At 35.6% G+C, this 19527-nt stretch overlaps 1 protein-coding gene across 6 annotated transcripts in view; it reads left to right on the top strand.

The window, feature by feature from the left end:
* Positions 1-19527, top strand: part of PMS1 (PMS1 homolog 1, mismatch repair system component) — a 107989-nt gene that overhangs the window by 27607 nt on the left and 60855 nt on the right. For all 6 annotated transcript variants that reach the window (XR_012517678.1, XM_074399361.1, XM_074399360.1 and 3 more), the window contains exons 3-4: positions 3034-3216; positions 12797-12899. Coding sequence is in view for 5 of the 6 variants with exons in the window: in XM_074399360.1 (XP_074255461.1) it covers positions 3034-3216; positions 12797-12899 (286 nt within the window). In the remaining variant the exon portion in view is untranslated. The remainder of the gene's footprint in view (positions 1-3033; positions 3217-12796; positions 12900-19527) is intronic.

The raw sequence follows: 19527 nt of genomic DNA, 5'->3' as shown, positions 1-19527 counted from the left end.
TTTAGTAGAGACAGGGCTTCATCATGTTGGCCAGGCTGGTCTCGAACTTTTGACCTCAGGTGATCTGCCCGCCTCGGCCTCCCAAAGAGCTGGGATTATAGGCGTGAGCCACTGTGCCCAGCCATACTATACCCATTTTACAAATAATGTTCTGAGAAGTTTCCCAAAGTCACGTAATTAGTAAGTAGTAGAGCCGAGAATGGAATCCAGGTCTTTCTGACTCTAAAACCCATTCTAGGTTTTCTCCCTGTGCCAGTGGTTCTCATGATGTTTGGGTGCATCAGAATAACTTAGGATGTTTGCTAAAACCATTACTGAGCCTTACTCATAGAACTTCATAGTCTAGGTGGGGCCTGAGAATTTGAATTTCTAGTAAATTTCTAGTTGATGCTGATGCTGGTGGGTTTTGGAACACACTTTGAGAATATTCTTCTATATCAAACCTCTGTTCTGTTTTTAATACACTCTAAGCTTTATAAACGTGAAAAAGGTACATTAAATTAAATCCAAAGAACAACAATTTGTTTTTCTTAGGTGTTTCATATACTCAGTTCAGTCTGATTGGAGTACAATTGATAATAATTAAATAGGATTAGATAGTTATAGCTGACAGAGTTCACTTAATAATGTGGCAGGCAAACATCTTTTTCTTAAACATTTCTGGAAGAAAAACTGGTTTTTAAAATAGTGTTACAAAGCCAACAGAAGTCCTCTATAAAACTAAGTTAAATATTTTAATCTGGCTGTAAATTTTAGTCTCTTGACATTAAAACAGTATTTGCGTTGTAGAATTTTAAGATACACACCTTAAATGTGTGGCTCTTCATAATAAGACCTGTTTTATTGTGGTTTTATGCTATAATAGCCATCCTGACTAGGTATGTTTTCATAATTAGTTAATTAAATGTGACAATACTATTTTAAACATCTAAACAAATCTTTGTGTTCTTATTACGGGGTTTCAAGACCATGTTGGCCAGGCTGGTCTCAAACTACTGGCCTCAAGTGATCCACCCATCTCAGCCTCCCAAAATGCTGGGACTACAGGCATGAGCCACCATACCTGGCCTGATTTTTTTTTAAATAAAAAAGATAGACTGTTACCAGAATGTAAACTTAACTTTACTTAGTGTCAGTCTCACTCTGTTCCACAGGCTGAAGTGCAGTGGAGCATTCTTGGCTCACTGCAACCTTCGTCTCCCAGGCTTAAGCGATTCTCCTGCCTTGGCCTCCTGAGTAGCTGGGATTACAGGTGTGTGCCACCATGCCCAGCTAATTTCTTGTATTTTTAGTAGAGACCAAGGTTTCACCATGTTGACCAGGCTGGTCTCGAACTCCTGACTTCGAATGATCTGCCTGCCTGGGCCTTCCAAAGTGCTGCAATTACAGGCGTGAGCCACTGCACCCAGTGAAACTTAATTTTAGATTGAGAGAGGTGTGAGGAACAAAATCTTAGGGGTCTCCCTTCAATGCTTTGTATATCTAATTTATCTAAAAATTGGTGACATATACAGTATGATATCATTTTAGGTTATTAGAAAGACATAATATTATTTTAAATACCAGAGTCATTACAATTATAGAAAGATTTTTTTCCCCCTTTATAAGTTGCATCTATGTTCATACACATAGGACTTTGTGGAGTAGAGTCAGGCTTATTATGGAAGTTGGCTACCAGATTTAGACTATGGTGTTCATACAAATAAACACCATGGGAATTTAAGTTTTGTTTTTGTTATGTATGCATATTTTTAGTATTAAAATATAAAACTATGAATTGAGATTTTGAAAAAATTTTCTTTGCCTGATATGATGGCTCACACGTGTAATTCCAGCACTTTGGGAAGCTGAGACAGGAAGATTGCTTGAAGCCAGGAATTTGGGATCAGCCTGGACAACAACGTGAGACCCCCATCTGTACAAAAAATTAAAATAAAAATAGCTAGGGACTGTGGCATGCACCTGTAGTCCCAAGCACCTCAGGAGGCTGAGGTAGGAGGATCACTGAGCCCAGGCGTTCAAGGCTGCCGTGAACTATCATCATGCCACTGTACTGTAGCCTGAGTGACAAAGTATCTAAAAAAAATCTTGACTTTTCTTCAAATTAAGAATTCACTGGTTGCCAAATTAGAGGTGTTTTCTCAGCAGTTTTCTGTTGGATGGCTATAGATTTTTATGTGAGCAATAAGGGAGAAAGTATTAAAATTAAATCAGGTTGATTCCTGCCATAGAAAAAAGCAAAATGAGTAAACAAAAAAACCAAAATAAACAAATAAAAATCAAGTTGAATAATGATACTTGCTAGGTTCTTCCTGACTAGAATATGTGTTACTTTGTTGCTGATGGACTTCTGTCCTGTTTTGTTTTGTTTGGGGGCCATATATATAAATGGTATATGTAATTCAGAATAATTTTTTTAGTCAAGTTTAAACAAATTATGGTATATTGTAAACACCCATGATAATGAAACAGTGAAAAGAAACCTTAAAGATCAGCCTAACCTCCTTATTCTACAGTTGAATTGAGACCAGAGAAAACAAGGGAGTTGCCCATTGCACCATAACTAGAAATTAGTAGAGGTAAAGAATTTAAGCTCTTGGCCCGGCTCAGTGGCTCACTCTTGTAATCCCAGCACTTTGGGAGACCAAGGCGGGCGGATCACCTGAGGTCAAGAGTTCAAGACCAACCTGGCCAACATGGAGAAACCCCGTTTCTACTAAAAATACAAAAATTGGCAGGGCATGGTGGCACATGCCTGTAATCCCAGAGACTTGGGAGGCAGAGGCAGGAGAATTGCTTAAACCAGGAGGTGGAGGTTGCGGTGAGCTGAGATCGCGCCTTTGCACTCCAGCCTGGCCGACAAGAGTGAGATTCTATCTCAAAAAAAAAAAAAAAGAATTTAAACTCTTATTTCTATAATGTTATATTTCCATAAAAGTAAATAAAAATGTCAAAATTCTTTCACTTGTGTTTCTAAGTGCGATAACAGTTTAATATTTTTATATACTAAAACTGTTTGTTGACGTTTTATAGGAGAACTATGGATTTGATAAAATTGAGGTGCGAGATAATGGGGAGGGTATCAAGGCTGCTGATGCACCTGTGATGGCAATGAAGTACTATACCTCAAAAATAAATAGTCATGAAGATCTTGAAAATTTAACAACTTACGGTTTTCGTGGAGAAGCCTTGGGGTCAATTTGTTGTGTAGCTGAGGTAAGATAATTACATTGGTTATTTAGCAATTTCATAATCACTCAATGTTACAACTGAAACTAACCCAGTATTTGGTGAAATATGGTTTTAAATATTTTTATTATGGTAAAATATGCATAACATAAAATTTATCATTTTAACTATTTTAATGCTGTACAATTCAGTGGCAATGGCATTATCTGCATTCACATTGTTGTGTTTCTATCACCATTATTCATCTCCACAACCTTTTCATTATCCCAAACTCTGTTCCCATTAAACAATAATGCCCTTTCCCTCATCCCCTAGTACCCACTGTTCTACTTTCTGTCTCTATGAATTAGACTATTCTAGGTATCTCGTATGAATGGACTCATAAATTATTCTTTTGTATCTGGTCTGTTTCTCTTATAATGTGTTCGGGTTCATCCATGTGGTAACATGTATCAGAATTTCCTTCCTTTTTAAGGCTGAATAATATTCCATCGTGTGTACATACCACATTTTGTTTATCTGTTCATCCACTGGGGAACATTTGGTTTACTTCCACCCACCTCTGGATTATTGTGAATAATGTTGCTGTGAACATTGGTATACAAATATCTGTTTGAGTCCCTGCTTTTACTTCTTTTGAGTATATGCCCAGAAGTAGACTTACTATGTCATCTCATAACTGTGCTTAAAATTTTTTGAGGAGCAGCAAAGTGTGTTTTGCATTTGAAAATTAAACAGATATTTAACTGTAGTACTTCTCAGAGCCTTTACTATATTCAAGCACCTTGTAAATCTCTAAGGTTGGTGGTCTATATAGGTACATTTTCCTATACCTACTTGACCATGAAATTCTTTTATTGAGAAAGCGTTATCATTTTTGTTTGTTTGCTTGCTCTGTGGACTACACTTTGGAAATACCACTCTTATCAGTACATTTAATGAGAGTATGCTCTAGAGATGTGAATTTACTTGGTCTAAACCATAGCTAGTTAAGGGCAGATTGGATCCAAGAACTTTACCCTTCTGACTGTGGGTTAGGTGCTCAGTGTCTACAAACTCCTGAATTTAGTGCTTGGCACAGTCAGTTCCATAGTACCAATTGTACTATACTGTCTCTGCCCCAGATTTTATAACTAGTTTGTGACAAAGCCCATCTAGAACCTTGATCTCTTCATTTCTTTGTATTTCAGTTGTGTTTGATTATATGACTCTGTACTACTTTTTTTGTACTATACTATTGTTCTGGGTGTTGGACCCTTTTATTGTGTGATAGTATCTATGTGCCAGTGAGTGATAGGATGATTTTAAGGGTCTCTTGAGCTATTGAAATTTGCCCAGTAGCCATGTAATTCTTCATTTGTGCTTAGGCCTGCAGACTCTATTTAGGCAAAAATGTTCCAGTACAGTGAAATGATAGGACTTCCTACCTGTTGTTCTGAAAAAGTGGCACAGACATGAGATATTGTTGCTGTCTCCTCTTCTGGTCTTTGGACATGTTTAGTAGTCCAGTCTTCCCAGGAGTGATACAGTCTCTAGGTTCATTGTGGTCTTCCCTCAGCCCTTCTTCCTTTGAAGTGCTGACATAGTACAGTGTAGGTTTTTTCCACTTTTTTTTTTTTTTTTTTTTTTGTGGATAGGATTCCAGCTCAGTACAGATCCTCCTTGACTTATGAGGGAAATACATTCCTGATTAAACCTTTGTAAGTTGAAAATATTGTAAATCAAAAATGCATTTAATGTGCTTAAATTCTTGAGCATATCAGCTCAGCCTAGCCTAATTTTAACATGCTCAAAACACTTACTTTGGCCTACAGTTGGGCAAAATTGTCTGGCAACATAGTTTACTGGAGAGGATCTGTTGTTTACCCTCATCATCACACCGCTGATTGGGAGCTAGTGGCTTACTGCCTCATCATCGCTATTGTACTTTTTACTGAATGCATATCACTTCCATAGCACTACAAAGTAAAAAAATCCTGTGTAAGTAGCACCATTGTTAAATTGGTGACCATCTGTATTCAGTTTTTTTACTTTTGCACTTTTCTGGCTGTATAACATGATGTCTTATGTAGGCCAGAAAATTTGCAAAAGAGATGAACTTTAAGTGGGAGATTTTGCTGTTAGAGCATGGAGGACTAGGGGCCCTTGTTTATTAGAATTCAGATGTTTAGACATCATTAAAGGGAAATTATTATGTGTACTCTTTTTTTAAAAAGATGCGGTTTCACCATGGTGGCCAGGCTGGTCTTGAACTCCTGACCTCAGGTGATCCACCCACTTTGGCCTCCCAAAGTGCTAGGAGTACAGGCGTGAGCCACTGCGCCCGGACTATGTGTATTCTTAAAACCTCTATCCAAAATGTAGCACACTGTGTACCTCTCTGTTTTCCTCAGCACTTGCTTTAGAGTTCACTGAGCCTCCAAATAGATTTTGGAAGAGTGACTAGAAGGTTCAACTGGGCATTGTCCATTTTTCTCCCGAAGACTATAAATGGGAATCTACAACCCTGGATCTTGTACGAAGAGTTTGTTTTTAAAATGGAATGGTGTTTGCGCCTGGGAACCTCTGAATCTCCCTGTACTGTTTAGCTGTTAGTGGCTGCTTTAGAAGTCATCTTTTTTTCTGTTTTGGAACATAAGTATTTGATTTTTTTTTTTTTTTTTTTTTTTTTTAGTTCTTGTTCAAACTTGGCAGATAGGCTTTAAGCTTTATTTGGTAGAAGATTGTCAAAAAAGATAATTTGATATTTCTGTATTTTCTGCAAGATATGTGTATTTAAAACCCTTCAGAGCTGAAATTGGTCATAATTAGCTTTGCCTGCTAGATGGCAGCACTATACTTGGTTTTTAGAAATATGTTTTACAAGAGCCATGTGATTTATTCAAATCTTCACTGTAGTTCTGAGTTTAGATGGCAGTTTTGTAAGTGTTTGTCCATTGGTCACTTTCCATCTTGTTTCCATTTGGTTACTTAAACCCACTTCATAGGCAAGTTTATCATTTTGTCATTGTTTTATTTTTAAGCACTCAAGTGGCCTTGAGTATAAATTAAATAATTTTGCTCATTAGAATTACAAAACAATTGTCAGAGTATCACAATAATAGAAAACTATAAGGTTTTTAAAAAATGTTTGCAATGCCAAGCATTTGTTTATCTTAGAAAATACTAACAGTATTTTATAGAGTTTCCTTTCTTACAGGTTTTTGGGAAAATCATACGTAGATGTGTGTATGTATGCACGTGTATACACACACAGGCACTAACAACACAATGAATTTTTACGTATGTATACTCCTGATCAAGATTTAGAACATTATCGGAACCCGAGAAGGTTCCCTCATATCCATTCCCAGTCAGTACTCCTCAGAGGTAACTGCTACTCTGACCTCTGACAACACAGATTAGTTCTGTATGTTCTTGAACTTGATGTAAATGAAATCTTACAGAATGTATTATTTTGTCACAAGAGTTTTTGATCATGATTTAGGTTTGGTTATACCTGAAAGCTAAAGGAAATACAGAGCTAGCTGGAATGAACTCTGATAGTAGTAGGGGCTCTAGTACACCATTAGATTCCCTACTTCAGGACTGAGCAGTCAGCCCCCCAGCTGCCAGAAGTGTTGGTGACTCACCCCTGAGTCTCCCTCTGGAGTTTGCCCTTACTGCAGCTGAAGATAACTGCCTTACACCTGCATCCAGTGACTGGTTGAGGGGTTATGAAGGTCCCAGTTCAGGACAACATTGCCGTATGCCCACTGGTGATCATCCCAGAGAACCCCCCGATAAGCTGCCTGCTCACTAATCTCCATCTCAGAGTCAGCTTCATGGGTTAGCCAGCCTGCAATGTATGTCTTCTGTGCTTCAGTCTCTTCATAGTACTCATGAGGAAACTGAGGTCTTGTGAAACCAAATGCTAAGTCTTCCTACCTCAACTTTAAAACTCCATCTCTAAAAATCAAGTAATTTCATTGTCTACTCCATGCAGGGTGCTGTGCTAGGTAGTTGATTTCAGAGGATTTGTACACAGTGAAATAAGTGAAATATGAAATTTGTAACCTATTCAAGGATACATAGTGTGTTCAAGGCAAAACCCAGAATTCAGTTCTAATTTCATGCCTTTTATTAGTGAGTTTTTCACGGTAGGTTATATTACCTCCTTACTAGCATGATTAGAAATGTGTTTATAAAGTTTAAAAATACTTCCATATTAAATATTAAATTATTTACAAATTTACCCAGGCCTGCAGTGGTAAGTTCAATAACTAAGTTGTTAGGAGTAGGTGAGTTGAAACTTATATGGGAGGACTGTGAATACCATTTCAGAGAAACAGGAAATCTTATATGTTTGTTGAAGTCAGTTACGTTTAAAAATAAATTTTTTTAAGTAAGACCTATTTAATGGCTGCTTTTTTGGGGAAAAAAAGTTCAGTTTTTAGACTGACTGAATATTCCTTAGCACTCAGAATTGAGGTTTCATATATAGAAAAAAATACATTTTCATGACTGGCTTATTGTGAAACTTTTCAGATGAAAATTACAGTGAACACAATAAAAATTAGTGATTTGGTTATTTTATCTACCAAACTGATGCATGTAATTTTAAAGTCATAGGGTTGCAAACCATCCCAGGCTCAGTGGATTGATACTTAATTGGGCACACTATTAAACAGCCATCACCCATAACTCCAGTTGTTGAAATTACTTTCTCTTTATTTTTAAAATGCTGATAATTAAGAAGAAAAATTAAGTTAGACTTTTCAGCAAAATTGGCTGGAGAAATCTAAAATATATCTAATTCTATGTTCTTTCTTTATATACTAGAATGGTCAGTTTTCCTAGTTTGTCAGTAATAAAATGACTTCCAACCTTAAACAGTTCAAAGGAGTAAACCTTTATTTTTGTTTTGTTTTCTAATTTTAAAAATTTTTTGTAGAGATAGGGTCTTGCTTTGTTCAGGCAGGGCTTGAAAACCTGGCCTCAAGCGATCTTTCTGCCTCAGCCACCCAAATTGCTGGTATTACAGGCATGACCCACTGTGCCCAGCAGGCATTCTTTTTATATCTACAGAGTAAACTGTTGGTGTTTAAAAATGGAATTACTGCTTTCATTTTTAAATGAAAAGCAGTAATTGATCTGTGATGAGTGTAAGTATATCAGCAACTGACACAAATTTACTGGTAATGGTTTTCTTTAAAATCACATCAGCAAGCATAACTTCTTGAAATTGTTGACTTTAGAGTAGTAATTTTGAGATATTTGTCATGTTTAATGTTTAATTACTAATGCTAATTACTAAGCACAGTGACTGGGTTGAATTAGAGATAGTGAAAATCCTGTTTTGACCTTCTCATAAAAATTTTTATAAAGATTGTATTTATTATTCCTATCATGAAATACACATAAAATATTTTATTCCTTTTTAGGTTGATATTTTATATGTCTTATGAAAGAAATGTTTAAAAAACTAACAGCATTTTTGAACTGTATTTTATATGGGTGCTAAATTACACTTTGGTTTTAGGAGAAATAAAGAACAAATTCTGAATTAGGAGTCATAAGCCTAATTGTAAATCCTGAGTGTTAGGATAGGAGACCTGGCCAAAGGCCAAAAGTAAGGTTAAGTTTTCTGAGAATCTTTTTTTTTCTTTTTTAAATCAAGTGAGGATCAAATAAAATAATATATATTACAGTGTCTTGAATATTGTGTGCATACAGATGAAAGTCATTTCTACTTTGGACTTGTATGTGAAAAGTAATATGCTGCTGTATCATATAGGTGATAAGATCATTAGACTTGCTTATTCCTTTCTGCAAACAGTATTTTACCTCAACATCCAATGTTTATGTATACTTTTCCACATTTGGGGGAAATCCGTTCTAAAATGTAATAGCCATTTATAGGTAAATTGCTTCAAATTCTCACCAAATGTCTTTATTCTGTAGTATTAGTTCATTTTTTTCTCTTGTTTTTTCCTCAGACGTATTAGACATCCTCTGTATAACATTTATATTTATTGATTCATTAATCTACCATTTAAATGGTTGCAATGTACTGGATATTATTCTGACCATATCAAGCTTATTATGCAATTGACCCTTAAACATCAACTCGTTGAGGTGCAGACCCTGACCCCTACCACTTCGTCATGCAGTCAAAAATTCACATGTAACTTTTGACTCCTTTAAAACTTAGCTACTAAAAGCCTACTGTTGACCAAAAGATAACATATTTTGTATGTTACATTTATTATATATACTATATTCTTACAATAAAGTAAGCTAGTTTTATGTTATTAAGAAAATTATAAGAAAAAATATGTTTCTGTTTATTAAATAGAAGCCGTTCATTAAGTGTTCATGTTGAATAGGCTAAGGAAAGGGTGGAAGAGGAGAGATTGGTCTTGCTGTTTCTGGTGGCGGAAAATCTGTAAGTGGACCTGCACAGTTCAAACTTGTGTTGTTCAAGGGTCAACTGTATAATTTTGTGATGAGATAATGTAGGATCTGTAGGTTTGTTTTTGCATCACATCACATTAGGCCTCCATAGCTTAGAGGAGCAGAATGAGAGGCTGAGTCATTATGTTTTGAAGAAGGAAGTTGGGACTCACTTATTTGTGGGCCTACATGTTATAAAAGGGTCAGGGGAAGCCCATAGCATCATTATGATGGTTCTAAGCTGCTAAGGATTCCTGACTACTTTTCCACAGTGTAGGGTGGTCTCCTATATCCTTTATAGATGTGATGGTGGAGCTTCAGTCAGAATAGGTCTGGGAAGTTTTGAAGCAGTGGAATATTTTACTTCCTAAATGCAGCTTCCTCACAGGTGATAGAACTCTGTTGAAAGGAGAAAAGCCAGGGCTAAAATCTCCCTGTTGCTAGGCTCCCCATAGTGGATATCTGGGAACAAGTTCTACAGTCAGAGTACTTTAAATAGTGCACAATACTTGCATATACTGCACAGGCAGGCAGGCAGACATACTCACATGCAGAAAAGAAAACATTTCAGCCAGTCAGGCAAAAGTCTGTATTTCACCTGAATCATAAAGACCTTTGGTTTTAGACTCATATTTGTGTCAGTGTTCATCTAAAAGTTAGCCCCCCAAAAACTCAAAAGGCTTTATTATAAATGTGTTTTTGTCAAGAAGATTTTTACTCGAATTATCAGAATATATATTTTTTCTTTACTTTTTATCTAAACATTGAAGAAAAACTATGTTTATCTAAAGTTTAAATGCTTTTATGTAATTTTAATTTTGTAATGATACTACAATTTCTTGAAACTCAGTAAACTGGACAAGAGTCAGTTTTAATAACTGATAATTTCTGAGGTTCTCTAAGGACTTCTAAAACTTCTCCTTTTAAAATACTGGTTTTCTCCTTTTACAATACTGTTTTTCTTTATTTCTTCTCTTGACATCACAAGAGTCACTCTCTTTCACCATTCCTGAATGTCTCTAGTAAGAATCACCAGTAATATTGTGTACTGTTAGAGATGCTCCTGATGGTGGAGTTACCGCAGGTTCAAATGCTGAATTCATTAGCTTTCTGAACCTATGCCTGGTCCAAAAAAGGTTCCTGCTCTGGACACAGGGTCATATAATGAAACGAACTCTTGAAATACAATTCCCTTTCCTTCCTCTGAGGAACACATTGTATTTCATAAGTTTATATGTTTGCTTTATGCTATATTGTTTTCAGCCATGAGTTCCAAAGCATTTCCTATTTAAATAAATTTTCATAATCTATAAATTGTAATTTTACAAAATTTTAATGTTGGAAAATAGAGGAATTTTTTCACTTTAACGTAAATGTTGCATTATGAGCACTAAGATCTTATTTTGCTTCTTAGCACTTCAGTTTCTTCATCTAGGCTGGAATATATTTGTTATTCACTAATATGTTTAAAGGATGAGCCCTTTAATATCTTGTAAGATGCTTTGAAGTGGTTGAAACAAAATCCCATGTAACCTTATAAAGTATTAGCATCATCTTCATCTTATCACCCTTCCCTTAAAGATGATATGTGTAATCATTTATTCAGGACCGTCTAGAAGCCACTGGCAGAGTTAGTACTGGAACGCAGAGTTCCAGGACTGCCTTTGCTCAGGGACACCAACTTTAGGTCAGGTGGCTAGTTCTTTGGAGAAGAGAAATAGAATTCAGTTAACCTTGGCATTTTGGAAAAGCAGTTGGTTAAATGTAGAATTGTTTTTAAAGGAATAATTATAGAATAATTAAACACAGAAAAGATAATCTCTAGCAGTTTCTGTCCTCTAAATTACACAGCTTTTGAACTATGTAATATATTTTGGAAGAAGTAGATCCCTTAAGAGTACTCAGAAACTCATAGTTTTTCAGTTCTGCTTTTTATGGGAATAGTATCACAGTAATAGCAGCTTGACATAGCGCCCCGTAAGAGTTGTGTAGACTTCATTTTCAGAGAGAATCTAATGTCCTCCGCTAGTACTGTGAGCTAGAGAAGCTGTTTCTTTTTTGTTGCTCTGATATTCCCTGCATGGTACCAACATGTTCCACGGAGCTGTAGGCCCTCCAGTAAATCTGCTTGGTTAGGGCAGGGTGACAGAACCAGCAAGTGTAGACCCACCTGGATTCAGGTGAGTTCTAGCAGTAGGGTTGGACCTTGTGGTGTCTAAATTATATAGATTTACTTTAGAATATTCAGCTCTGAATATAATGATGGCCAAGAAAGATTAGTCCCAATTTGGGGTCATCATTGGCTCACGAGGTATGTGAGGAGGCTACCTTCTTCCCAGTGCTTTCCTTGCCAGCATCCCCACTCACCACTTTGTTTCTTTCTGACAAAGGTATGTTTTATTATTGTTATCCTTCCATACCTATCTCATGGGGTAAGTAAAAAACTGAGGATGAACCTAGCTCAAAAGAGGGCAGACACTTTAAAATTTATATTTCTATGACTAACAAGGAAATATTTTCATGCCGAATGAAGTGTTTTCTTAACGTATGTTTACATGTTTTAAAGATTTTTAGTTAATAAAAAATTTATACTTAATAAGTGTAAAGCTCAGGTTTAAGAAAAAATATCCGTAACTATATGTATAATTTAAATTTTATTTTATTTTTTGGACCATAAACTTGAAATACAGAAGTCCAGTTTTACACATAATATAGAATAGGGGAGGGAAATGATCACTTTACCAAATAATTATTTATTTACCAACAAATTTATAGAAATAGTTTGTTAAAAAGCAAGTTCCCTTAATACAGTTGAAGTACTTGCTTTTACAGACATATAATGCATATAGTAAGTCATATAATGCATATAATAAGTCATATAATGCATATAATACAAATAGGCATTTCAGGTATACTTGTTTGTGTACGAGTGTTTTAATAAAGTGAAATACTCAGAACAGTAATTTGCGACATATAAAGTATAAGCTGGCCTATTGCTTATTGGTGTAACTCTAAGGAGTATTACAATGGAACTGGTCACAAATGTTTGTTAGGTAAAATACAATATTGAGTAAATATATTATGCGATAATTATTTCAAATATACTTTGATAATGAACCCATTGCAATATCTAAAGTGTTAGTTTTATTAGATGGTTTTTTTTTCTCCCCAGGTTTTAATTACAACAAGGACGGCTGCTGATAATTTTAGCACCCAGTATGTTTTAGATGGCAGTGGCCACATACTTTCTCAGAAACCTTCACATCTTGGTCAAGGTAAGAGAGTAGTTTTGTATACAAACATTCTTTACCTTTTCTGTCTTAATAGTTTGTTTAAAAAAAAAAGTACTCCTTGAGTACAAATGTATTGCTTTGGGCTTGGCCCTGATAAAGGCTAGTTAACTTCCAAGTAAACATTCAGCCTTTATTCTAACCACCAATTTCTGAAATATTTAGAATTGTTCTCAAAAGGAACTGTGTAAGAGACTGGACACCTCCATGGACTGGTTACTCTTCATTAAAAACTAAGAGTATTTATTTTACCAGTGCTGGATAACCAGTGTCATCTTTATATATGAAGGTTAATATTTTATTGAAGCATATAAAACATAATGGATTTGCTGATAATGGTAATAAGCCATACCCTCAAGATATGATTAAATAGATAATTTAAAATATATTTGTTTATTTATGGAAAACTTCAAACATATGCCTAAGAAGTTACAGCACTTATCACTCAGTTTCAATAATTTATCAACTCATTGCTATAGTTCTTTCATGTAATACCCTCACCCATTTCTTCCTTTTCTGTATTATTTTGAAGCAAATACATGTATTAATTATTGTTTCTACTTGTAATGTAGTTATATAGTGTTTTATATACTTCTATGTAATGTTATTACATTTTAATTGATATCTTACATTTTCTTTTTCTTGGCATTTTTTTTCTGTACACTTGGTTCTCACAGTGCATTTTCATTTTTTATTTTTGTTTTTTTTTTTCTTAAGACAGGGTCTTACTCTGTCACACAGACTGGACTGCAGTGGCATCATCTTAGTTCATTGCAATCTCTGCCTCACAGGTTCAAGTGATCTCCCACCTCAGCCTCCTAAGTGGCTGGAACTACAGGTGCACACCACCACCAAATTTTTGTGCTTTTAGTAGAGACAGGGTTTTGCTATTTTGCCCAGGCTGGTCTCAAACTCCTAAGCCCAAGCGATCCACCTGCCTTGGCCTCCCAGATTGCTGAGATTACAGATGTGAGCCACCACGTTTAGCTGATATCTTATGTTTTTAAGTTTCTCTAAAAACTATTTACTTACAAGGGTAAAAAAAGATCTCTTTAGGCTTGAGTTTCACATATATCCTTTAATCTTTTTCTGATAATGTCTAGTAATGGGATGATTAAGAGACTTAAAGTTATTACTTCTTTAGAGTAATGTTCAAAATAATATTAGATCTGAAAAGGGACTTGTGGGTTTTGTTGTTCTTTATACTGTATATTGTCTGTGGTTTCTTCCTTCAGTTTTAATGTCAAATTATTGAGTTTGTTTTTTTCAAATGAATTCTGTCTTCATTTCATATATGAAATATAAATTTCTTACCTTTTAATACTGGTACCAAATTTTTTCACTCTTTCTCTTATTTTGTAAATCCTTAGCTTAATTACCGATTACTTTTGCCCATTAGAATTGATATTTTGTTCCACATAAAGAAAAGAGTTAACAGAAACTCTTAAGACAAAGCACTTTTTTTCTCATTTATTCATTTAATGAAAATGAGCTCAAGTCTAACAGCTATTTTATTTGACATAGACTAATACAAATATTACATATATTTTAATTAAAAATAATAGATTATAATTCTTTTATTATGTATCAAAGGTTAGGACAGAGAGAAGGCATTTTTAAAATATAGTTCCTCTCTAGAAATACTCTGACCCCATTTCTTACGAGTTCAAATTAGGAAACCATTAGGAGATATTTGAGTGGCTATCCAGTAGAGTACTTTGAAGTAATCCAGTCGCCTTATAAAACTTAAAAGAATTTATTTTTATCTTAGTAGTAACCAGTCTAATCTGGATGGCCAATAGCTTTGCATCACTCATACTTCTCATGCTTTTCTTTATTCATCTCCATGGGAACTATGAAATAAGAATCCTTAGATATGGAATCCATCTGATCTTTGCCCTTTTGCTGTTGATTTTCCTTTTCCTGCTGACCTCAGTCTTCTACCTTAAATAAGTGAAGTATGCATATTAAGGAATATCTGTTGTTAATAAATGAGCTTTATCTTCTTCAGTATATTTCTTTTATCTCAAGAAACAAGATTAAATACTTAGAAGGTCAGTAGTTACAAAACTACTAATTGCTTTTCATAACTCAGTTTTTTCACCTAATTATAGTTGATTGGTTAGGAAAACAGCAGAAAATCAAAGTCTTAATTTTAAGTTGTTCTAGATAGACATTATGTGTATCTACAAATGCTTTCAAAAGCCTTTTATATTTATATTGCCTTAGTGCTGATAGTTTTTGAGTGATTGAATCACATACTCACATTTCACCAGCTGTCATTTAGCTTCCATTTAAATATTTTCTGTATAAGATAAAATTACAGTTCAACCATCCTAATTTATACCTGTACGTGTAAGGTTCTTGGACTGATTTCTGCTGTGAAGTGAACATCCCTGCTTAGCATTTATGTTTCATATTATCTGATACAGTGATATCTATGGGTGGCATAATTGTAGGTAAAGAATCAACTTAAAATTTTATTAGGCATTGTAAAATGTTACCCTTTTAAACAACATATTTTATTATTTTGAGACAGAGTCTCACTCTATTGCCCAGACTGGAGTGCCGTGGCGTGATCTTGGCTCACTGCAGCCTCCACCTCCCAGGTTCAAGCAATTCTTGTGCCTCAGTCTCCCAAGTAGCTGGGATTACAGGTGTGTGCCACCACGCCTGGCAAATTGTTTTTAGTAGAGACAGGGTTTTGCCATGTTGGCCAGGCTGGTCTCAAATTTCAGACCTCAAGCAATCTGCCCACTTTGGCCTCCCAAAGTGCTGCGATTATAAGTGTGAGCCACCGTGCCCAGCCTATAAAACATATTTAAAAATGTTTAAAAATAGTTTACTAGAAATTCCAGCTCTGGCTTTTCTAGGTATAGATATTTGTTTTGTTTTCTGAATTAATTTAGCCATTTAAAATGACTTATCTGTTTTAACAGTATGTCACCTTAAGTTGCCCTTATCTTCTGTTCACTTCCATTTTAAAGCATTTTTTTAAACTAAAAAGAAAAATCTCTATCATTTAGATTATTGTACCAAGTACATGGAGTAAATTATTTGTGTTAGTCCTATCATTTTCTGTCATCACATCTATTCCCTTTACCCTGGGTAATCAGTATCAAGCTTTCTAAATTGATTTACCCTCCTGGATAAATTCTTTTAATACCTTTCAGTAATTCTGCCTTAGAAATTTCTCATATATCAAAAGTATACTTAAAGGGCTCTGATCAAGGTATTTCCTTTCCCCACTGTGTTACTAGAGTAGAACATCATGTTCTTTGTAAATTCCTACTGGGTGTGATTGTGCATGTATTAAAATATCTTTTCATCTTAATTTAAGAATGGAACTTTTATTCATTAAATATTTTAAGAAAACATTCTGGCGTATTCAAGCAACCATACCTTTACATTAGGAATATAAATAGCTGCCATTCTAATAAATGGCATACCATAGGGTCATGTAAAAATATAACAGGGAGCATATTACAAGACTGCAGTTTCATTTTGGTGTTTGTAGGATGTGCTAAAGTTAGAGAGCTGAATGATTTTCTTGTAAAACATAATAGTATACTGGGACCTCCTCCCTATTAGCCAATATTACTTGGTACTTTTAAGGAAGCACATTTCTTTTTTGTTAGTTTTTTTTGTTGTTGTTGTTGTTGTTTTTTCTTGAGACAGGGTTCATTTGGAATCAGAAAAGACTTTTCCATCAGTATGTCTTATTCAAACATACAATTCTCATTATTCTCAATTGGCTTAATGCAGTAGTTCATACTCCAGCACTTTGGGAGGCCGAGGTGGGCAGATCTTGAGGTCAGGAGTTCGAGATCAGCCTGTCTGACATGGTGAAACCTCGTCTCTACTAAAGATACAAAAAATTAGGTGGGCATGGTGGCTGGCGCCTGTAATCCCAGCTACTCAGGAGGCTGAGGCAGGAGAATCACATGAACCCGAGAGGCGGAGGTTGCAGTGAGCCAAGATTGTGCCATTGCACTCCAGCCTGGGCAACAAGAGCAAAACTCTTGTCTCAAATAATAATAGTAATTTTCAATTTAGTTTCACAGGATATTTTTAGGTGATGAAGCAATAATTTATCAATATATAGATTAGGTATAGTGTGGTCCTAGGTAGATAACATATATTTAAAAATCAACAGGTATCTCTTTTTACTTTCATATACACATTTATATTTTATCCTCTTGATTTCTGTCTTCTGTCTAGTGCATGCCATTATATTTGTCATCTAGGAACTTATAGACTGGTGGGGAACACAGATGAGTGAATAATGACAAAATGAAGCCACTGACTGCTTAGAAAGAGGTTAGCAAGTTTTTCAGAAAAGATGACGTTTGAGTTTGAAGATGGTAGGAGTTTGAAGATGCTAGATAAGAAGACATGGAATATAACCCTTCAGCAAGAGAAAAATGATGGATACAGATTTCAAGAGACCATTGCTATCTGTGTAGCAATGGAGGAAAGCATAATTTTTAAAATTTGTATTCGTTAAACTATGAAGATCTGTGTCACAGAGAAGTTTAAATGAACTAAGCCCAAGAGAAAGACTACCTCTTCCTAGAAAAGAAGTTCCTGGGGGCCATTTGCATCCCTGGGAGCATTAACTGAGTCTGGAGGAATAGGTGGATAAAGGAGCAGTCCTTCTATAAATAAGGGATCTTTTATGGTACTAGGAGAAACCAGCTGAACTTTTAATAGCCACTTGTGGGCTGATATGACTGATTAGAATATGGGATCCTCAAACAGGCCTAGTCCACCCCAGACACTGAATCTCAGTAAGACTTTTGTTGAGTAAAAAGTGTTGAAGAAAATTGGGACTGAGCTAGAGAAAGAAAGATCTTAAAGCTTTGCTAGGGGAAGAGACCTGATTTCATCTTCAAGACATTTGAAACCAGAGGTGAACGAAACTAAAAGGTTCAACTCAGATAACTCCTAGTTAGATTGAAGAGATATGTTCTTCACCCTACTTGCTTGACCGGAAACAAAACACTTTTTCTGGGAGAAAATATTTTCTTCTTCAGTGTCTGTTGTTCTTTTATACACAAGTTTTAGCAAAAATAAACATTTTGAGAGACTTGAGGAAAGGAAAATGGGATCCATACTCAAGAGAAAAAACAGTATAAACAAACTCACCAATAACCCAGATATTTCAATTAACAGACAAAAACTTTAAAGAAAAAAACAAAAAACTTATGTTAAAGAACTTAAAAGAAAAGATGGTCAAAATTGGTAAGAAGGGGCCGGGCGTGGTGGCTCACGCCTGTAATCCCAGCACTTTGGGAGGCTGAGGCGGGTGGATCACGAGGTCAAGAGATCGAGACCATTCTGGTCAACATAGTGAAACCCCGTCTCTACTAAAAATACAAAAATTAGCTGGGCATGGTGGCGCACACCTGTAGTCCCAGCTACTCAGGAGGCTGAGGTAGGAGAATTGCTTGAACCCAGGAGGCGGAGGTTGCGGTGAGCCGAGATCGTGCCATTGCACTCCAGCCTGGGTAACAAGAGCGAAACTCCTTCTAAAAAAAAAAAAAAAAAATTGGTAAGAAGGTAGCAAATTTCAGTGGAGAAATGAAACTAAAGAACTAAATGGAAATTCTAGAATGAAAAATGTACTATGTCTGAAGAATTAATTGGATGGATTTATTGGAGTCAGGTCAATAAAAATGATGTAGACAAAAGCACCGAAAGTAGAATGAAAAAAGAGCATCAGAGACCTGTGGCAACATTAAATGGTATAACATGTGACTGAAATCTCAGGAGAGAGAGAGAGAATGGGGCAGAACAGAATCTGAAATGAAAATATCTGAGGGCTGGGCACTGTGGCTCACACCTGTAGCACTTTGGGAGGCCGAGATAGTCAGATCACTTGAGGTCAGGAGTTTGAGATCAGCCTGGCCAACATGGTTAAACCCTATCTCTACTAAAAATACAAAAATTAGCCAATTTTTTGTATTTTGGCACATGCCTATAATCCTGGTTACTTGGGTGGCTAAGGCAGGAGAATCTCTTGAATCCAGGAGTTGGAGGTTGCAGTAAGCCAAAATCATGCCACTGCACTGTAGCCTGGGCCACAGAGTGAGACTCTTTGTCTCCACCCCCACCAAAAAAAAAATTAAAAAAAAAAAAAGATTAAAAAAAAGGAAAATGTCTGAGAATGTTCCAAGAGTTTTGAAAAGTTGTAAAGTCACATACCAAAGAGATTAAACAGGACCAAGAGGAATAAAAATAAACAGAACCATAGCTAACCACATCATAATTGAATTACTGAAAACCAGTAATGTATTGGACAGGACTGTTGTTAAGGCAGTATATTATACTTTAATTGGAAGTGTTTTTTTCTCTTTTAGAGATTCATATAAATATGGTGCTGTTACAGCTTTCAGGAAATACTAAAGGCAGCCAGAGAAGAAAATAACATTGAACTCAGAGAAACAATGAAAATAATGACAGCTGATTTCCCATCAGAAACATATAACCCCCAAAAAATGGAATGACATCTTTTAAGTATTTAAAAAAATTTTGGCCAGGGACAGTGGCTCATGCCTGTAATCCCAGCACTTTGGGAGGCTGGGGCAAGCAGATCATCTGAGGTCAGGAG

This window comes from Saimiri boliviensis, chromosome 5 (genome assembly GCF_048565385.1).
Source record: "Saimiri boliviensis isolate mSaiBol1 chromosome 5, mSaiBol1.pri, whole genome shotgun sequence".
In the NCBI taxonomy this organism is placed as follows: domain Eukaryota; kingdom Metazoa; phylum Chordata; class Mammalia; order Primates; family Cebidae; genus Saimiri; species Saimiri boliviensis.
This window is presented reverse-complemented; position numbering and strand designations above follow the sequence as displayed.